A 19,113-nucleotide genomic window follows, 5' to 3' on the forward strand; every position below is an offset into this window, starting at 1 on the left:
TGCTGTTTTACGTCAGTGGAAATTCCCACACTATGTGACAGTGACACAAATAGCAAAATAAAGTCTGCGTTATCATGGTTTTCACTCATATTCAAGGATTCTGTTTCATTGTGTGTTTTTAACTCATTTCCGATCAAAGGTCATGTGTTTCTGCGTCTTATATCGGGAGATGAATGAGAACAAATATTAAGCGCTTGAGCAGATTCTGGAGGCGCGTTCTTTGTGTTCGTTACGGTAGACGCGACGTTTCCCTTTGGTTTCACTTTATTCACAATCATCATGAGCAGATCAAAATGCGGGCTGACGAGTCTCGCGAAACCACTGGTGATTTCTAAACCAGAAGAAGCCTTTTATAATCGAGCAGGACTAAAATTTGACTGAATCCGGATCGTCGCAGAAGAGCGTTCAGACTCGCTTCGGATTGTTTATCGCGAACGCTTCGTAAACAGACGCAAGAGCGCAGTTTAAAGTTCACGCGATTATGGTAAGAACGCAACTTTACTGTCGGTCCTACATATCGTATACACATTTCTGTTTTGTTCTTGTGTTTTTTTTTATTGAGACTTCCCTGGAAATCTGTTTCGCCTGAATCTCTTTTTTAGTCACATCTAGAACATTTTGGAACCGGTTGATCTTTAATCGTTCGACCGATTTTGATTGCGAAACACTTGCGAATGTTACGTGATTACATTTGTTCTAAGCACATTTGACGCCGTTCCCATTAAGGTTTATACTTTTAAAAAATTACAGTGTTTTGATGTTTTAAAGCCATTTTTCTTTGTTGTTTGAACGTTAGCAGAAGTGGAATGTTCAATTCGTTTTCCAGACATTATGGGAACATTCTACTTTTGAATGTTCTCTTAACCAATCGTTACTGTTTTAAACAATTGTATACCAAACACACTTTCTTTGTTACATCCACGTGTCAAATCACTAACACTTTATATTAAGGTGTCCTTAACTCCCCGTTACATATCCCATGCAAAAAAAACAAAAAAAGAATAATGATAAAACGGTAGCCTAATTTGTAGTAAATACATAGTGTTTTTGAAGTGCATTATACTGTATTATAATAATTACAACACTTTGTTAATGAATGCTACAGCACACTGAATTATTAACAATGGTGAACTGATCAACTGTAATAAATACTGTCTTATACTTTAGGTTTTACTATAGTAAATTGTAGTGTATTGTAGTATAATATATCCATAGTCTTAAAAAACATAATTCAGTATTGGCTGATGTAATTAGTTTATATTTCTGTAGTTGTTATTTTACAACAGCAACTATAACAACCACAACTAATTAATTCAAGTACTTTACTATAGTATGCTTCAAAAACACTATACTTACTATAAATTACTATATTATTGTTTAATGTGGGATGTACTTACTATTATGATATCAATAAATGATGCATAATTATATGCAAGTATTCCTAAGCCAACCCTGTTCCCAACCCTCACATACAGTAAGTACAAGTAGTTAATTAATATTATTTGAGTGTATAATTACACTCTAACAAGGACACCTTCAAATAAACCTTATTTTTGAGAAAAGAAAACAGCAGATTATGCCAAACACGAATAATACTCGAATAAATATGTTCTGAGAGCATTTTGCTAACGTTCCCATTACGTTCTAAAAAGGTTTTCTTGGTTGTTTGAACATTAGTGAAAATGGAATGTTCAACTTGACTGTTTCCGAACATTAATGGGAACGATACTTTTGAATGTTCTCTAAACCACCTGCAACTTTTTAGTAGTAAAAACAAACAAACACACACACACACACACACACACACACATTAGACGTGCAAATAAAAAACATTCCATGAATGATGTACAATGTTTTGAGCTAACATTTTAAGGATGTTATTAAAGACCACATCGCTTTGAATGAATATGCTGAGATTGTTCCTGTTTTAGACATTTGTATACAAAGGGTTTTCAAACACCTTTTCTTTGTTACATTCACTTCTCAAATCTCTCGCTCAGATTTTAATAGCTGAATACAAATAAAGTGAATAAAATGAATCTGCGAGTGGCGAAGCCTTTGGTAGCAAATAAACTACAAACAGAGGTTTATATTCCAGTCTGAATCCCGTGTTGTCTCAGGATCGTTCCTACAGTGCTGAATCATAAGCGTGTTGTCTCGTCCAGTGAGGTGCGTCATGGCTCTCTCAGGTCTCACACTGGCCGGCTGTGGATCTCAGCGGATGGAGCAGGAGGTGGAGGACGAGTTCACCTGTGCAGGTGTGTTGAGGGGGGTGTTGCTGGCGCTGCAGCCCTCCGTCGAGCGAGTGTTTGGGGTGAAGCTGAGTGTGGGAGGAGAGGATGGTCCGTCTGCACAGAGCGGTCAGATCTGGCTCCAGCTGCGAGGGACTGCAGGAGACGTGCAGGCAGCTAAGGTGAAGAACAAGCCTACACTGTGAAGTTACATCTAACTGCATCACATTGCATGTCTGTAAACTACACCATCAATGAATGTGCAACACACACTACTGTAGTTCTAGTTCATTTCCTCTCATCACAGATGCATGTAATGGTTTATGGATTCAAAAGCCACAGTTATAACACATATGTTTCCTATTAAAATTGTTGAGGGTTTACTCACCTTATATGTTTATTTGCGACTCGTAGCTTTTTGTGAAAGGGGTCGTCAATCAGGAAGCTCAGCAAGAGATCCATTTCCCTGAAGTGCTTCACTGTGTCTTCTGTGGAGCTAAAGGGCTGTTTCTGGATTGCCTGATTAAAAATACCTCTGCTCAAATAGTGGTGAGTTGAGTTTTTTTCTAAACGTCATTTGTGCTAATCCAGTGTTTTGTAGTACAGGAGCAGGTCTATTATATGATGCTGTACTACAACCTTTGGTACAGATTATATCACTGAATGTGTTTATGTTTTATATGCATACAGTTATTTTCCTGGTGCACAGCACTAAAACCTTACAGCCAAACATGATTTGCATATTTTCATCCAAACATGATTCTACCACCTTTGTTAGTAGTAACGAAGAAAACAGAAGGTGATACAAAATGTCATACACACTACATGGGCCTCTAAGATAAATAAAAATGCATAAAATACAATATAAAGATTACATTAGAAACTAAATAAAAATGCATGATAAGTGTAGCATGAGAAACAAAACAATGCATAAAAAGCAAGATAAATGTTATCTTATATTAATGATATACAAATGCATAAAACGCTAGATCAATGTTGCATAAAAAAGCATAAAAAACTAAAGTTACCTGAGATACTGTACAAAAGTCAAATGCAAGATAAAGTACACAAGTCAAATGTAACCTGAGAATCAAAAGAAAATACAAAAAATGCAATAGAAGGTAACATGAAAATCCAAACAAACTGTATAAAATGGCAAATAAATGTTACATTACAAAAATGTAAGATAAATGATACTATAAAACATACTTGTGCTTTCTCTATTCTGTTCTGATGATTAAAACAGTTTTTTTTGTTTGTTTGTTTTATAAAACTAACTTGTGCATTAGGTGCACTTTTCAAACCTGTTCCTAAGTTTAATCCCTGATTTGTAAGGTTGATGCACTGTTTTACTGTACCATAGTTTATCCCGTTGTGAAGTAGCATGCATGTGTCGATCCAGCTCCTGAACATTGCATGACTAAATCTCTCCTGCAGGTGAGGTCTCAAGGCATCGTCTCCATGACCGGTCTGGCAGAACCTGTGGTGAAAGCCTATTCTCTTATTACTGACCTGGTGGAGAAGTACAAGAGCAGCCAGGGACGGCGCTCCGAGGCTGGACTCGAATCCCTGGAGTCACGTCGGGCCTTCAAAGCCATCGTGGAGAGTCTGGAGGACCAGCACACCCTGGACCTGCTGGTGTTACCTGTGCTGGTGAAAGAGGTCCTGCTGGATTTGGTGAAGCAGTCCGGATTGGACTCGCATGCAAAACGGGAACAAGAGGCTCCAGTCCCAGTTGAAGTCAATGGAGCATGGGATATGCAAAGACCTGTTGGGGAAATAGTTTCTGGAGCCTCTGGAGGATCGAATCGTAACGCAGAGAACTCACATTCCCAGCAGCCTCATCTTGTCCCACAATCCTCACACAGAAATACCAGCACGAATGATTTCAACAGCCAATCCTACACTCCGTTTTCAACACACTTTGAGATCCCAGAGTCTCCAGAACCAAGTTTGCCACAAAAACACGAACCCGAGACGCCACCTCAGGACACGGTCTCGTTGCCCGCAGGGAGCAGAGAAGATTTTGACCACCTTCTCAAGTTCTTCACAGCCATGGGATTTGCCGATGAGGTGGTGCAAGCCGTTCTAACTCGAACCGGCCCTAAAGAAGCCTCACAACTTCTGGATTTGATCCAGCAGGAGCAGGAGAAAACCTTCCAGCGAAACAACAGCTGTGAGTCCCAGAATATGGCGGGAGTTGGTGGAGAAATGCAGGAGGCTCTTCAGATACTAGAGGACAGTAAAGGAAAAGAGGGAGACTTTGTCTTGGACGTGTTGAAGAAGGCCGCGGCTACTTGTGGCTACACCGAGGAGAGAGTAATGGAACTGTTCATCAATCTACCCGAGCTCCAGCCCCACGAGCTGCTCCTGCAGCTGCAGAAAGAAGGAGAGGTGAACCGGACAAGAGGAGGCAGCAGAACAGCTGATCAGAACATTGCTCCAGATCTCAACACTGGAAGCAGAAACTCAGAAACGAGGAACGCATCTAAACCAGTGAACATTAACGGCAGGCCTCCACCGGTGAGAGGACCGCCGCAGATGACATACTCCTTTGAAACCTTGGACTCTGAAGTGCACCCAGTGGCTTCACCCATCCGGTCAACTCCACGGACCTTCGATATCAGTTCGCCAGACATCTCCAACCAATCCGCTGTGTCCAAACCTAACCAGGGCAGACCGGGAGCGGCGTCTGTGGTCACAGGGCCTCAGCGGTTCCTCGAGAGCCTCAAGACGCCCTTCAAACTGCAGCTGTCAGACGAGCCGGGTGACCACATGCTGCGTCAGATCATCGTCGATGGGAGCAATGTCGCAATGAGGTCAGAATCACAGTATGATGAACTCGTGAAGGTCAGAATGAGAACAGAGAGGGTGTGTCTCGGTCGACTCCCTAATTCTCACAAAACACAGCATCTGCATCTCTGTCTTTCAGCAGTCCGTCTCTATTGTGCTTAAAACATAGCTAGTATTGATCCGAATTTAACACTTAGTGACTGATATCTTTTGGCATTGTCACTTTTTATCTGCTGGAATAATTGCTACAGTGAAAAAACTAGTGTCATGAAAAAAATCCTCCATCAAATTAGAGTTAAAGGATTTTGGATTTCTCTTTTTATCAGTTCAAAAATCAGAAAATGCTGTCAACAAACAAATAAACCTGTAAATGTTGGTGTATGTAAGTGCTGCTGAAGTAGAGATAAAAACTCAAACAGCCTTTAGAGATACAGTATGTCCTGTAATTGACGTCTATAGGCAAAACAGATAAAATGCATTAATAAAACCAGGCAAATGATAAATCAACAATCGCCTCAGTAAAAACATTCAGAGCACAGAGAGGAATAAAACTGCTAAGTTTGGTGCATGCAACTGTTGCTGAAGTGGAGAAAGAAACTTGAGAAAACACCTTTAAAGATATGTTTTATATTAGAAATCTGCAGACGCTTATGGATAACGTGCAATAAAATAAACACTTAAGTGTTTCTTTCCTTTAGCCTGAAAGAAGACATGTTATGGAAGCAAAATAGTACAAAATGAAAATGTGAAAAATTGGTTAAAGTTTACACTTAAAACAAGAAGAAGAAAAAAACTGGGTTTATGGGATTAGAAAAATACACGCTCTCTCTTTTGATTATTTTTCTGACCACTACTTCTCTGATATCTTATTTTAGGCACAAATAGACTTAATTTTCATAATTTTCTCAAAATACAAACCTCTTATCATTTGTTATTTTGCATTTCTCCACTAAATGCATCTCGAGTTAAGAGTGTTTAGATATTTGTGCTGGAAGATAAAAAGAAAATACAGAGTAAATGTCTTGTCAGATAATATGGTGAGCAGTCAGGGATGCTTTGCGAGTGCATTTAAGTCAGTTTCTGGGTGTTAAAAGTTTCAGAGCACTAGTTCTGGATTGATTTTGACATTATCTGACATGAGCTAGTGAATGAAACGAAGCACACCCAGAGTAAAGAGTATAATCTGATGCCTGTCCTCCGCAGTCACGGTTTGGGGGTGTTCTTCTCCTGTCGAGGCATCGCTCTGGCAGTGCAGCAGTTTTGGGCGAGAGGTCATCGTGAGATCACCGTGTTCGTCCCTCAGTGGAGGCAGAAGAACAACTCAAAGGTTAAAGGTGAAGCTCACTCTATGCCTTCACATCTCAGTGTGTTGTGACCGCAGCGAGTGTGTCATCATGTGGCTCTGTGTTTTCTGTAGAAAGGCAATACATGAATGAACTCTTCGATCTGGGTTTCCTCAAATACACTCCATCCAGAGAAGTCGAGGGCAAGAGAATCAACTCATATGACGACCGGTAATCAGTCACTCCATCTCAGATCAACACGTCTTAAGAAGGGTTAATGTTAAACTGTGTAGAAACTGTGTGTCCCTGCAGCACAGAAGCAGTCATCAGTAGCACAGGGATATTTGGGTCAAAATTATCAATTTTTCTTTGATGCCAAAAATCATTAGGATATTAAGTAAAGATCATGTTCCATGAAGATATTTTGTAAGTTTCTTACCATAAATATATCAAAACTTCATTTTTGATTAGTAATATATATTGCTAAGAACTTCATCTGAACAACTTTTAAAGATGATTTTTTCAATATTTAGATTTGTTTGCATCCCTCAGATTCCAGATTTTAAAATAGTTGTGTCTCAGCCAAACGTCGTCTGATCCTAACAAACCACACATCACTGGAAATATTGTTAATTCAGCTTTCAGATGATGCATAAGCGGAAAATTTACACTTATGGCTGGTTTTGTTCTCCACATTTTACAAGCAATTGATTATATAGAATCCTGAATATATTTTTGAATGCAGTAAGCTGTGATGAGAATCACACTGGACAGAAAGCAGTGTGTTTCGTTAGTTAATGCGTGATTGTTGGTCAGATTCATGCTGGAGCTGGCGCAGAAGACCAAAGGAGTGATTGTGACTAATGACAACCTGAGAGATCTGGTGGACGAGTCGCCCGCCTGGAGAGACATCATAAAGACAAGGTTTCTGAATTAGACTGATTGTTGTGATTGTTTTATGTGCAAAGCAAGGTCTTTGTATTTGAAGTGCCCCTGATGCACCTGAAATGATCCAGTCATGAAGGCAGCACTGGGTTTTGTCTGTGTGTATGGTTGTTTTATCTGATGGAAGTGTTGTTTCAGTTTGCTTCAGTACGTGTTTGCTGGAGATCTTTTCATGTTACCTGACGATCCTTTGGGCCGCGGTGGACCTCATCTGAGAGACTTCCTTCATAAACACAACAGGTGCTAACATTCACATCCCATCACTCTGTCTGTTTGATTAAATGCACTGCCGTTCAGAAGTTTGCAGCTGTTGTTAATTACTCTACAAACAAACACCTTTGTTTACGTTTGTGTGTTGCTCAGCATCCGATTGTTTGGGGAAAGAATACTGTTTCCATTACACTTTATTTGCTCTGTTATGAAGCAGTAAATATTCTAATGTTCTCTAAAATATGACAACAACAGTAACAGATAACATGTTGAACTCCCCTGTGTGTGTGTGTGTGTGTGTGTGTGTGTCTCACAGTAGTGTACCGGTTCCCAGCGGTCAGTCGTTCGCAGGTGTGTCTGCGTCCTTCTCTCCTCCGCGCACACACACTGAGCTGCTGCAGTACCGGGACTGGGCCCCGGGGGGTCACGGCAGGGGTCAGGGGTCAGGCAGGGGTCAGGAGGTCAGGGAGCGGACGGCGGAGGAGACGCTGAAGCTGCGGGAGAGTTTAGTGCAGATGTTTCCAGCTCAGGAGAGCGTGATCATCATGATCCTGCAGTGTCACCCGACCGTCAGAGACATCAGCCGCCTCACAGACCTCGTCCTGGAGCAGCAGGAGTAAACAACACCTGCATCTGAACTGTGCTCCAGACTAAACACAACACAAGATTTCCTCACCATCCCAGAACTGTCTTCAGTTCTAAATATAATGTATATATTCAACAAGTGTAAATTATGAATATACGGTGGGTGAGACGAGCTGCAAATTAAGAAAACATCTTCATCAGTTTGACACAAACTAATTAAGAAACTGTAAAACAAATGAAGATGCTTTCAGGTGTTGCAGGTGTTTTTTTTTTTTTTTTTTTTCAGCCATTGTATGTTGTATTAATTTTAACTTTTGTTCGACACACAGTTGTGCTTTTAGACGGTCTTAATTTGAAAGAGTTAACACTTGATGTTTTGTTGATAATATTTATTTCCACACGTTCTGTTCTTGATGTAAGGATTATAAAAAAGATGACGAGTGTAAGAGACCAAATCAGCCAAAGAATACGTCTTCATGAGTTTGGGTTTTCAGATTCGCTCTAATCTGGGATGTTTACATTTTTAATTTTTATACAGATGTTCATTAATGTGCTCTATTCTTATTAAACAGCTAAAGTAATCAGGTTGTCTGTAATCTCATGAATTTTATTTTTTGTATTATTATTATTTTTTTGCATTATCTGAGGTCATTAAACATGAGACTGATTTACTCAGTTTTACTTTCATAAAATTAGACGGTAAATTTGGACATCATTCCATTTATCAAGTACAAGTTAATCATACTAGTGATGATTATAAATATTCATGACCTCAGTGACAGAAGACAGAAATGTCATGATCCACACGACCAGAGAATGAGGATGTGGAAGTGTGTATAGGTGAACTAGCTCTCCATCGGGCAGGTCTGGACCATGTGTAGCGTACTAACGGTCAGCTTTAATGAAAACATGAAATCCCCTCCAGTCCTAACAACAGAAGAGACCACCTTTCCAAAAGTGATTCAGTTCCTGCCATTAACCGGGAGGAGAACTGGTTTTAACGTCTAGACGTGTTTGAAAGCTGTATATTTTAACCATATTCTCTCCTCTTTTGATTGGTCATCTGTCCTCGGGATGAGACTCGGCTACGAGATTAGACTTGATCTTAGTTCCTGTCCCGAGAGGGGTGACCCTTAAACCCTGTGGTCCGGTCGTTCAGATGATTACGAGATGGATCTGCTGGAGGTTTACGATCAGGGGTTGATTCCTGCTCTTCTCTGTTGTTCTTGGATCTAATGTGAGCTCTGAACTGAAGGAGTGGATGCTGAGTTGCCATATCCTTCATATTGATATTAATTATATTATCACATGATTTCCCGTTCGACTATTAATCAAGTTATGGAAAGAGTGAATTGTGTAATATCTTATGAGATATTAAAGAATCCTGCTTTATGCTATACTTCTCCTCTCTAAGATGATGACTTCATAGTGTGTGTGTAAGTGTGTAAGTGTGTTTGGAACCAGTCAGAATTTAGTTGACTTGTGCATTGGCGCAATTAGTATCCTCTTACACTATATATATTTCAATACATTCACATTTGTCACATCTGGAGAAAAAAAAAAAGTATTCGACAGCATGAAGTGAGGTGTGAGCAAATACGTAAAATACAATCACACCAATATGCGCGATCATTGAACTGATGTTGCAGCCATTGATGACCAGCTGGATTGTGAAATATTGATTATGCTTTGTTTTGTATGACACTGGATGCTTCATAAGAGTGTGTTTCACACAGATATGAAGAGAGGTTATGAGAGTCCAAGTGAATTCAAGACAAATTCTGAATGGTCCTGAAATGAAAGATTTTAGTGAAGCTGAGCCTCCTCATCACAAATAGTCAAAAATGTAGTTTGACTAAGTGTGAACTCTCTTTTCATGCTAATAATCACTCATTTTAGTTAGTGGACATGCTATGTCTGTCTGTCCCTATGTATACTGTCTTACCTTCATGTGTTAATAATTTATTCCTCTTTAAAGTTTCACGTTTTCTTGTTTTGGGTAGATTTTTGGGTTGTCTGTCTGGCCTTATTAAACATTTAAGTATTCTTTATATTCTTTTATGTTTTTTTTTTTTTTGTTTGTTTGTTTGTTTGTTTGTTTTTCAGAATTATGTCTGTGAAGTGACTGGGCTTATCTGTTTTAAATTGACAAAATATAATTTTTAGCTTAAAGATCTTTATTTCAAGTCCTGAAGTATAACAGAGCCCGGAACATTACATGCAAATATATATATATATATATATATATATATATATATATATATATATATATATATATATATATATATATATATATATATATATATATATATATATATATATCAGAGGTGGGTAGTAACGAGTTACATTTACTTCGTTACATTTACTTGAGTAATTTTTCGGGGTAACGAATACTTTTCGGAGTATATTTAAAGATGGGTACTTTATACTCTTACTTGAGTACATTTTTTGGGAAAAATCTGTACTTTTACTTCGTTACTGTGGGCGACGCCCCTCTCGTTACTTTATCTTAATGCAATAAATGCTTTAGTTTATTCCAAACACGCCGTCTACTTTTCTCTGGACAATGAGCGATGCCCATTCGCGAATGATTCATTCTTTTGAGTCAACTCTGTTCAAAGGCTTGATCAAACCATTTGGCAAACGAGTGAATTGGTTCATGAATCAGTTTGATTGAGTCGTTCAGTTCCATGCTGCACGCGCTGAGCTCTGAAGCGGTTCACTCTGAGTTGTAACGTTTAAGAATATTAGCAGCGTTGAAAACGGGGCTATGGAACTGCACTGAATTGAAAGCTAATCTGCAAAGGCTATTCTTTGCTTGCGATGGAGATCCTTATTAGATGAACACAGCGTGTGCTGTCTACTGTTTAACAGGTAATAACTTGGGCTACATTCGATTACAGTACACGATACCACTGTGACATTAGTTTGTTGTACGTGTGTGGCTTATAACAGGTTGAATGCAGCTTCCAAAACACAAAGAATAGCCGATTAAGATTTTATTAATTTTAATACAATCACACCGGTGCGAGTACGTTCAGCAAGTCATATCATCAGCTGCTAAATTCAGATCTGTGATCGCTTGCTGGCGCTGAGCCAGAGACAGACGCGTTTTTACAGCGCTGCGCATTATAACCAATCACACACGGTTCTGTTGAGCTTTTGAATGCAATGGCCAATCAGAAGTGTTCCGATGAGTCATCGCTGAAATGCCGGTGCTTCCTTCACTCGCTCACTTACTGAATACCTCTTTCTGCCGAATTCTCTCGTCAGAAACAACAAAGTGCAGATGTGTGTACGAATCTATAATTAAGATATTGATTTCACAGTGTTAACAGTTTCAGTGATTTTAATGGTAGTTTCTGAGAGTGAATGAAATCTAGACTGTCAGTGAAAATTATGTTTAATAATGTAAATGTTATTTGCTCTCTTTCTGAACAATGAGAGATTAGTAGCAATATTTATATCACATTAATTTTCAATGTTAAATTCACATTTAATATAAAGTCAGTCATATTAAAAATATGTTATGGCATGACACCTATATTTGTTACTTAAATAAACAGACAGGGTTTTATAATAAATTACATAAATTGGATTAAAGGCTGATGAAATATATACATTTATACACACACACATACATTACATACATTTTTTGTCTATATATCTATATAAAAGTAGGCTCCGTATATATGACCCAAAGTAACTAGTAACTAACTACTTGAGTAGATTTTTTATCCGATACTCTTTTACTCTTACTCAAGTAACTATTCAAGACTAGTACTTTTACTTGAGTAAATATTTCTAGAATTACTTTTACTTTTACTTGAGTAAAGTTTTTGGGTACTCTACCCACCTCTGATATATATATATATATATATATATATATATATATATATATATATATATATATATATATATATATATATATATATATATTTTTTTTTTTTTTTTATAAAAATCATGCACACAATTAACTAACTCATTCTCTTGATTTATAAATCAAGCACACAGCTCAGTAAAACAGACACAAAGGTCTGAAAGAGACAGACAGAGACATGTCAGTCCCATTCAGTCACCAGCAGAGGTCACAGTGTAATGAAGCAGACAGATACATGCAGCAAAGCAGCACAGTGTTGGGGAGAGCAGGAGCTATGCAGGGACACACGTGGAAATGGATAACAATTTTTTTTTTACAAAATAGGAAATGAAAGAAAGTAGGACTAATGTTGCTGTCAGTAAAGACAGTGAAGTAAGGTGCATGCATGATATGTACTGTATTGTACTGTGGCCCTGGTGCAAGCGTAAAAATAAAAAATAAGTTCTATTTTTGGCAGATTTAAATGCCATTTCAGGCCAAAAGTGAAATTAATAATCCTCGGGCTAAATTCCATTCCATTCTATTTTATTTATAATTTTTTTTCTTAATAGTATGGTTAATTTTTGCTTGTTAGTACTATTTCTTATTAGTTGAAATGGATCTTCAAAGGCCAGCAGTGAAGACACTGGTTAGTAAAATGGGATTAAATGCATATTTCAAATATTTAATTATTGCATATAATAGACCCATATCCTGATTTTTATTCATTTTGAGGAACACTGAATCTGTTTTTCCACTGAGGTCTAGACAATTCGTATGAGTTAGCCCCCTCGTAACACATTGCTCGTGAGATGGTCATAGCAATGCAAAGATTTGATTTCAAGAACAGTATCATAGCTATTAAAATATTTCTTGTCATGAATTTAAATCTGTTTAATTATTACATTTCCAAAGTATAACCTTCGCACTGGAAACAATGTTGTCATTTTCATGCACACACACATAAAGATAAAAAGGTAAAGGCGACGGCGATCTTAATGATATAGCACCAGTAATTACAAACCAAGGTGTCCGATGTGCTTTACAACAATAATAATAAAAACTACAACACATTAGGCTACTAAAGAAATTAAAACAATAAAACAGTTAAATAACAACCATTTTCTGAAAGTTTGGGGCGTGTTGTGAGAAAACATCTGTTAAAATGAATTAAAGGCCTAAATATTTTCTTTATTTACAATAAACCTAAGTAGCATGTACAAATACCACTGTATTGTACAATTATGAAGCCATTTAAGTTAAAGGGTAGTTATCTTTTGTGTAACCCACAACATCTCGTCCTAAATTTTTTATTTTCCATAATAAATTTTGTGTGATTCACTTTGAGATCAACGTGAGTTTGAAACAGTGAGACGTAACGAAGCTTCGTTGGCTAAGATCACGTGACCTGGACGGTCTGACATTAAATCTGGCAGAGGAGACGAACAAAGCTGTAGTAGTTTCAGTCATTATTCATTGATATCTGAATACCAATGAAAGGGACACTAAATTGAATTCAGCGAGATCAGACGGGGATTTCTGAAGTAAGAAACATCGACACTGCTCTTTCATCTGTCACATCACATCTGATTTACAAATCAAATACACAAATGTGAAACCGACATCAGATACACATGTAAATCATCTTGTGAAGCGCTATAAAGCCTAACATGTGAAACATTATCTGTAACACTTTAGAATAGGTAACACTTGTTTACTGTTAACTATGACATTGCTCTCAATTAACCCTTAATTTGCTGCTTATTAATAGCTAGTGCGGTAGTTGTTAGGTTTAGGTATTGGGTAAGATTAGGGATGCAGAATAAGGTCAAGTAGAATAAGGGGTTAATAATAAAAATTCTTGATTAGCACTAATACATGGCTAATAATCTAGTAATATGCATGCTAATAAGCAACTTATAGGTGTCACCACATTATCATTAGAAGATCTACACATCTGAATTAAACTGATTATGTTCAGTCACATCAACATTTAAAAAAAATGTAAACACTTTATTATTATGAGTGCATTTATTTTCATAGTCTGGTGATGATAAAGTGTGTGTGTGTGTGTGTGTGTGTGACCCTGGATCACAAAACCAGTCATAAATGGAGTACCAGTGTAAATTTATCAAAATTGAGATTTATACATGATCTAAAGCTGAATAAATGATCTCTCCAGTGATGTGTGGTTTGTTCGGAGGATAATATTTGTCTGAGATTCAACTATTTGCAAATCTGGAATCTGAGGGAGCAAAAACATCTAAATATTGAGAAAATCCTCTTTAAAGTTGTTCAGATGAAGTTCTTAGCAATGAATATTACTAATCAAAAAATACGTTTTTATATATTTACAGTAGGACGTTTACTAAATATCTTCATGGAACATGATTATTATATCCTTATCTTATTAATATTTCCACACAGAGATGTGGGCTGTGTTTAAACCAGGTGTTTAGGGCGATGAGGACGAGTCTGAACTTTGATAAAGAATATCTCTCTGGATTTGAGACTTTAGTCTAAGCATCTTCACAGATCTTCTTTATTCACCAAGAGCTTGTAACACTCCAAAGAGAAAGGAACAGTTGAAATCACATCATATCATTGTGCTTGTCTTCAGTCTACTGTCCCTTCATAGAGCTACAAACACCTTTCTGTAGCCTGAATCTGGTGGTGGATGAATAGATGAACACAGTGTTATGGGTTTGAATGTGTTTGAACTCTGTGTGCCAGACATAAAGCTCTCTAAGCAAATGCTGCACATTTTGTAACTCTAAAACAAACACTAGTCAGTTTGAATGAAGATTTCTTTAAGCAACATCATGACAGAAAACAAGGCGATCTGAGGGGCGTTCTGTTCTCGCGCTGCTATTTATATATATATATGTAGAAAGGATATTTTCAAGGAAATGATTAATATCAATGTGTAAATAATTATTTTATTAGTACGTTTGATCTGCAGTATAGTATTGTAGTATTACATGGATTTATTTAAGTTTGTGTTTATTTCTGTATTCGCTGTATACACTTTTCCCCAGGTTTTGTCTTAAAGAGATAGATCACACAAAAGCATTTTGTTTTTCATCATTTTCCCTCACTTTATTTTTGTAAACATGACTTCAGCTCATTCTTCTGTGGAACATATAAGATCCCTTTTTTATCACACAATTGAAGTTAATGGGGTCCGATGGTGTTTGGGTCCCAACATTGATAACAAAAAAAACATATAAAATTAAGTGTATAATATAATATAATCGATAATATTATTAATATACAATTATTGTCTCAAATGAAGATTTAAAGCAACATTTCTTTTTAATTAATTATTATTATTATTTTTTTTTTTTGGTGACGTTCCCCTTTAAATATAAGCGTGATATCTGAATTGTCTGGCTGACTCACATTAGAAATCACATAATGTCCACTGACACACTTTGAATGTTATTTTCAATGTAAAAGAGATGTGTCACGATCAAACACCGAAACAGAGGACGACAGACTTATAAAACACCCGACGGTGGACAGATCTCACACAATCTCTCTCTCTCTCTCTCCTCACAGAGCAGATCATCTGTTCATCATGAGGACGGATTTCATCTGCACGCTGTTATCAGGTCAGCTTCTTCTTAAACAGATTTTAACATTAAAAATGCATCTTTAATGAACACTGTAAAAATGAATCTTGTGTCTTGTAACTTAAAATAAAGGCATTGTGGTGCAGTGTTGTATAAAATTATGAAAGATTATTTTCTTTCTCTGTTCTTCAGCTCTGATATGTGATGTTTTCACAGTTTCATGTCTATTTCTTTGCGCCTGAGAAAGTGAACTGGAGCGATGCACAGACGAACTGCAGACAGCATGACACTGATATAGCCAACGTTAATTATCTTAAAATTTAAAATTGTTAAGAAGACCTCTGACTTAAAATACATGCATTATTATTTGTTACTTAAATCTACAACATTAAAAAAACATTAAATATTAGATCAAGTAAGCAGAGAAACAACTCTGGTTCAGACAAATATACACGTGCATCTTAAAAAGTGGATGTTTTGTGCAATCTAATCTCTGGTTTAAAAGAAAATAATATCAAACTGTGTTTCCACTGTCTGCTCTTTCACAGGTTTGTGCATCTCATCTGTGATCTCCAAACAGTTCGTCTTTGTTCAAAAGGCGAAAACGTTCAGTGATGCGCAGAAGTACTGCAGAAGTTTTCACGGCGATCTGGCGAGTGTTGAAGACGAGGCGGACTTCAGTCGTCTGCAGGCTGTGCTGAGCGGGGTCTCGGACCCGAGCGTGTGGATCGGGCTGAAGAGAGCCGAGACAGACTGGTTCTGGTCTCTGTCCAACAGCACGTTCTACGGGGAAGGAGAAGCCGTGTTCAGACGCTGGCAGCCCGGACAGCCGGACAACGAAGGAGCAATCGAAAACTGCGGCGTCATCGGTAACGCTGGGACGTTCTGGGATGTTCCGTGTGGAAGTCTTTATACGTTCATTTGCTATGATGGTAAGGACAGTACAGTCTGTGACGGTATCTCTATATACACAGAAAAAAATATAATTATATGATGCATATTTGTCAGCCATAGATAAATGAAACCAGTGTTAGTGTCATTGAGGTACTATTATAAAAGTTATTAATATTTAGAATGTTGAATTTTTACATTATAATTTAAACACCAAAGTGTGTGTGTGTATATATATATATATATATATATATATATATATATATATATATATATATATATATATATATATATATATATAATAAAATAATTATTATTTTATTTAAGTAAATCAATTTAAACCCAATGAAATATTTGCCTTGTTTTGTATTATTATTATTTTTTAGTTTAGTAATAATAATAATAATAATATTAATAATAATAATAATAATAACCCAGAATGAAACGGGTCAGATTTCTATAATACATTACTTATGACTGACAAATATGAGTCACATTAGGTTTAATACTTTGCGTTAAAACTGTGTAATCTAAATGGATGGCAATTGTATATGAAATTAATACACATAAATCTTACATTTAAGTCTAAATATATTGTATTTCACTCCAAATTGTTTTGCATAAAAAAATTAAAATTAAAACATAACAATGCATTAGAGTAATGAGATTTTTAATAGATTTTATCTGAGTAATGTATTTCTTCTCCGCTGGTTAATCTTTGAGAATTCGGGAACAATGCATTTTATTTATTTTGTTATTTTTATGTGCTATATAGTTGTCTCCTAGCCCAAGTCCAAGCCTGATTTAGTTTGTTTAGATGATTTCCAATAATCCAGTTTTGCTGTAGTGAACATACAGTGTGGTGTGTTATCACAGGACAGGACAACGCCCTTCAGAAGTACGTGTTTGTGAATCAACTCAAGAACTGGAGCGAGGCGCAGACGTTCTGCCGACAGAAACACACGGATCTGGTCAGCGTGAGGAACACGGATGAGCAGCGGCTGGTCAAGGTGTTGGTGCCATGGGGAACTCTGGTGTTCATCGGCCTGTTTAAAGATTCGTTCAGATGGTCCGACAACAGCAGGTCCTCATTCAGACGCTGGTCTGTTGATGAACCTAACGTCTCTGGAGATTGTGTTCTGCACCAGCTGTCAGATATAAACACATGGGCCACTCAGAACTGCACTGAAACAAGACCGTTCATCTGCCAAGACGGTGAGCAACAGATCTTTGTTCCATATTAAGACATATCTCCAAATGTAATGGAGAAAGAACAAGGGGCGGGACTTGGTTCTGTGCATCACTTGATTGGATGTTGAGATGTAGGCGTGTCTTTCATAAATGCAGGGGTGGGGCTTAAATGAAAAGAAGTCCTTATTTTCCAGTTATGACATTCTGATTGAACATTATAAGGCCAAAACATTGTTAAATGTGAAAGAGTGCTGTGATGTTTTTATCAGCTGTTTGCCCTCTCATTCTGACGGCACCCATTCACTCGATCTCACAACCACATCTGTTCCCACAGAAGTGAAGTTGCAGGTCCTGAAAGTGAAGCTGAAATCAGGTCAGAATGTGAATGATCCTGTGCTGAAGGCGTCCATCATGAAGGAGGTGAGTTATTATTCCTCCTCATGTGATCGAGCTGAGCGTGAAGTATCTGTGGTGTTTAACATACGGCTGTCGTGATCTCAGAACCAGCAGAAACTCTGGAGTCTGGGGTTGCCTAAAGATGCCAAACTACGGTGGAGAGCTCAGCCTGACGGAGAGATCTTCCAGCTGCTGGAGAATGAGAAGAATTCATGCAAATAACATGCTGAAAACACACAGATCATTTCCCCCTAGATCTAAAGCCTTCACAAAGATGTAAAATATCACGTAAACCTCACATAACCAGCCTGTTTTTAAATGATATGAAGGTTATTCTCTACGTTTTTTTTTTCTTCTTTTGAAATGACATTAGGGCGAGTAAATAACTCTCATATATATTCATGCATGCCATGTTTTTCTCTGTTGCTACGTGTACTGCGTTGGGCTAACCGAGACTTTTGTTGGTTTTGATTGCTTCTATCATCCTCATGTAAGTCGCTCTGAATAAAAGCGTCTGATTAATGACTGAATGTAAATGCATAAGAGATTATCATTACTGAATGAAATATTTGTGTAATTAATGCCATTTGAGACGTTGTTTCCAGTATGGCATGCTGCTTCAGAAACGTAAATGGTGATAACAGAAAGCCTTTTTAATGTGTAAAAACAAACAAAAAATAAAACCACTATAAAATAAATAAACGTTGAACATGATCTATAACAACAGGACAGCAAACTCTGATGAACTGTTGACGTTGCATGATTTACAGGAGTTGGTTTTGCGTTGTATTTTAGTTAGGGTATAAAGTGTTAAAATACATTATAAAACCACAACTCACCTGATGTCAGCACAAAGATACACGAAGAAAGAACATTTTGAGGATCTGGAACAATGTTTTCAGTGTATAAAACATGGCAATTTCATTTTTCGGTCACTTTTCATGTCCAATTAGCCAATCATTTATTTCCAAATATACTGACAGAGTCGAGTCGCCGACGTGAATCCCATATCGAGCCAATTATTACACAACTAAAGAATAATCAAATTAATAAAATAATATATATATATTTTTTTTTTACTGGAAGTTTAGCATACAAGTTTTAGTAGAGCACAACGTTTCATTTTGCATGACCATGAAGTGATGAACTTTTTT

At 37.2% G+C, this 19,113-nt stretch overlaps 2 protein-coding genes across 4 annotated transcripts; both read left to right on the plus strand.

Moving 5' to 3' along the window:
- Positions 1–70: 70 nt before the first annotated feature.
- Positions 71–8,631, plus strand: khnyn (KH and NYN domain containing). 3 transcript variants are annotated; one of them, XM_026266456.1, is made up of 9 exons: positions 71–484; positions 2,099–2,413; positions 2,646–2,780; positions 3,669–5,050; positions 6,228–6,358; positions 6,442–6,538; positions 7,124–7,231; positions 7,391–7,492; positions 7,779–8,631. In XM_026266456.1, the coding sequence occupies exons 2-9, from the start codon at positions 2,177–2,179 to the stop codon at positions 8,080–8,082; spliced, it is 2,496 nt and encodes an 831-aa protein (XP_026122241.1). In that variant the 5' UTR covers positions 71–484; positions 2,099–2,176; the 3' UTR covers positions 8,083–8,631. The 3 variants fall into 3 exon arrangements, with proteins under 3 accessions (XP_026122241.1, XP_026122242.1, XP_026122243.1); XM_026266457.1 differs by having other exon boundaries at positions 2,166–2,413; XM_026266458.1 differs by lacking the exon at positions 7,391–7,492 and having other exon boundaries at positions 7,124–7,288; positions 8,002–8,631.
- A 6,645-nt stretch (positions 8,632–15,276) lies between these two features.
- LOC113105266 (macrophage mannose receptor 1-like) lies at positions 15,277–18,640 on the plus strand. Its single transcript, XM_026266321.1, has 5 exons — positions 15,277–15,520; positions 16,030–16,413; positions 17,249–17,587; positions 17,898–17,983; positions 18,065–18,640. The coding sequence occupies exons 1-5, from the start codon at positions 15,487–15,489 to the stop codon at positions 18,179–18,181; spliced, it is 960 nt and encodes a 319-aa protein (XP_026122106.1). The 5' UTR covers positions 15,277–15,486; the 3' UTR covers positions 18,182–18,640.
- The last annotated feature ends 473 nt before the right edge of the window (positions 18,641–19,113 follow it).

The sequence above is a fragment of the Carassius auratus genome, chromosome 7, assembly GCF_003368295.1.
Source record: "Carassius auratus strain Wakin chromosome 7, ASM336829v1, whole genome shotgun sequence".
NCBI lineage: Eukaryota > Metazoa > Chordata > Actinopteri > Cypriniformes > Cyprinidae > Carassius > Carassius auratus.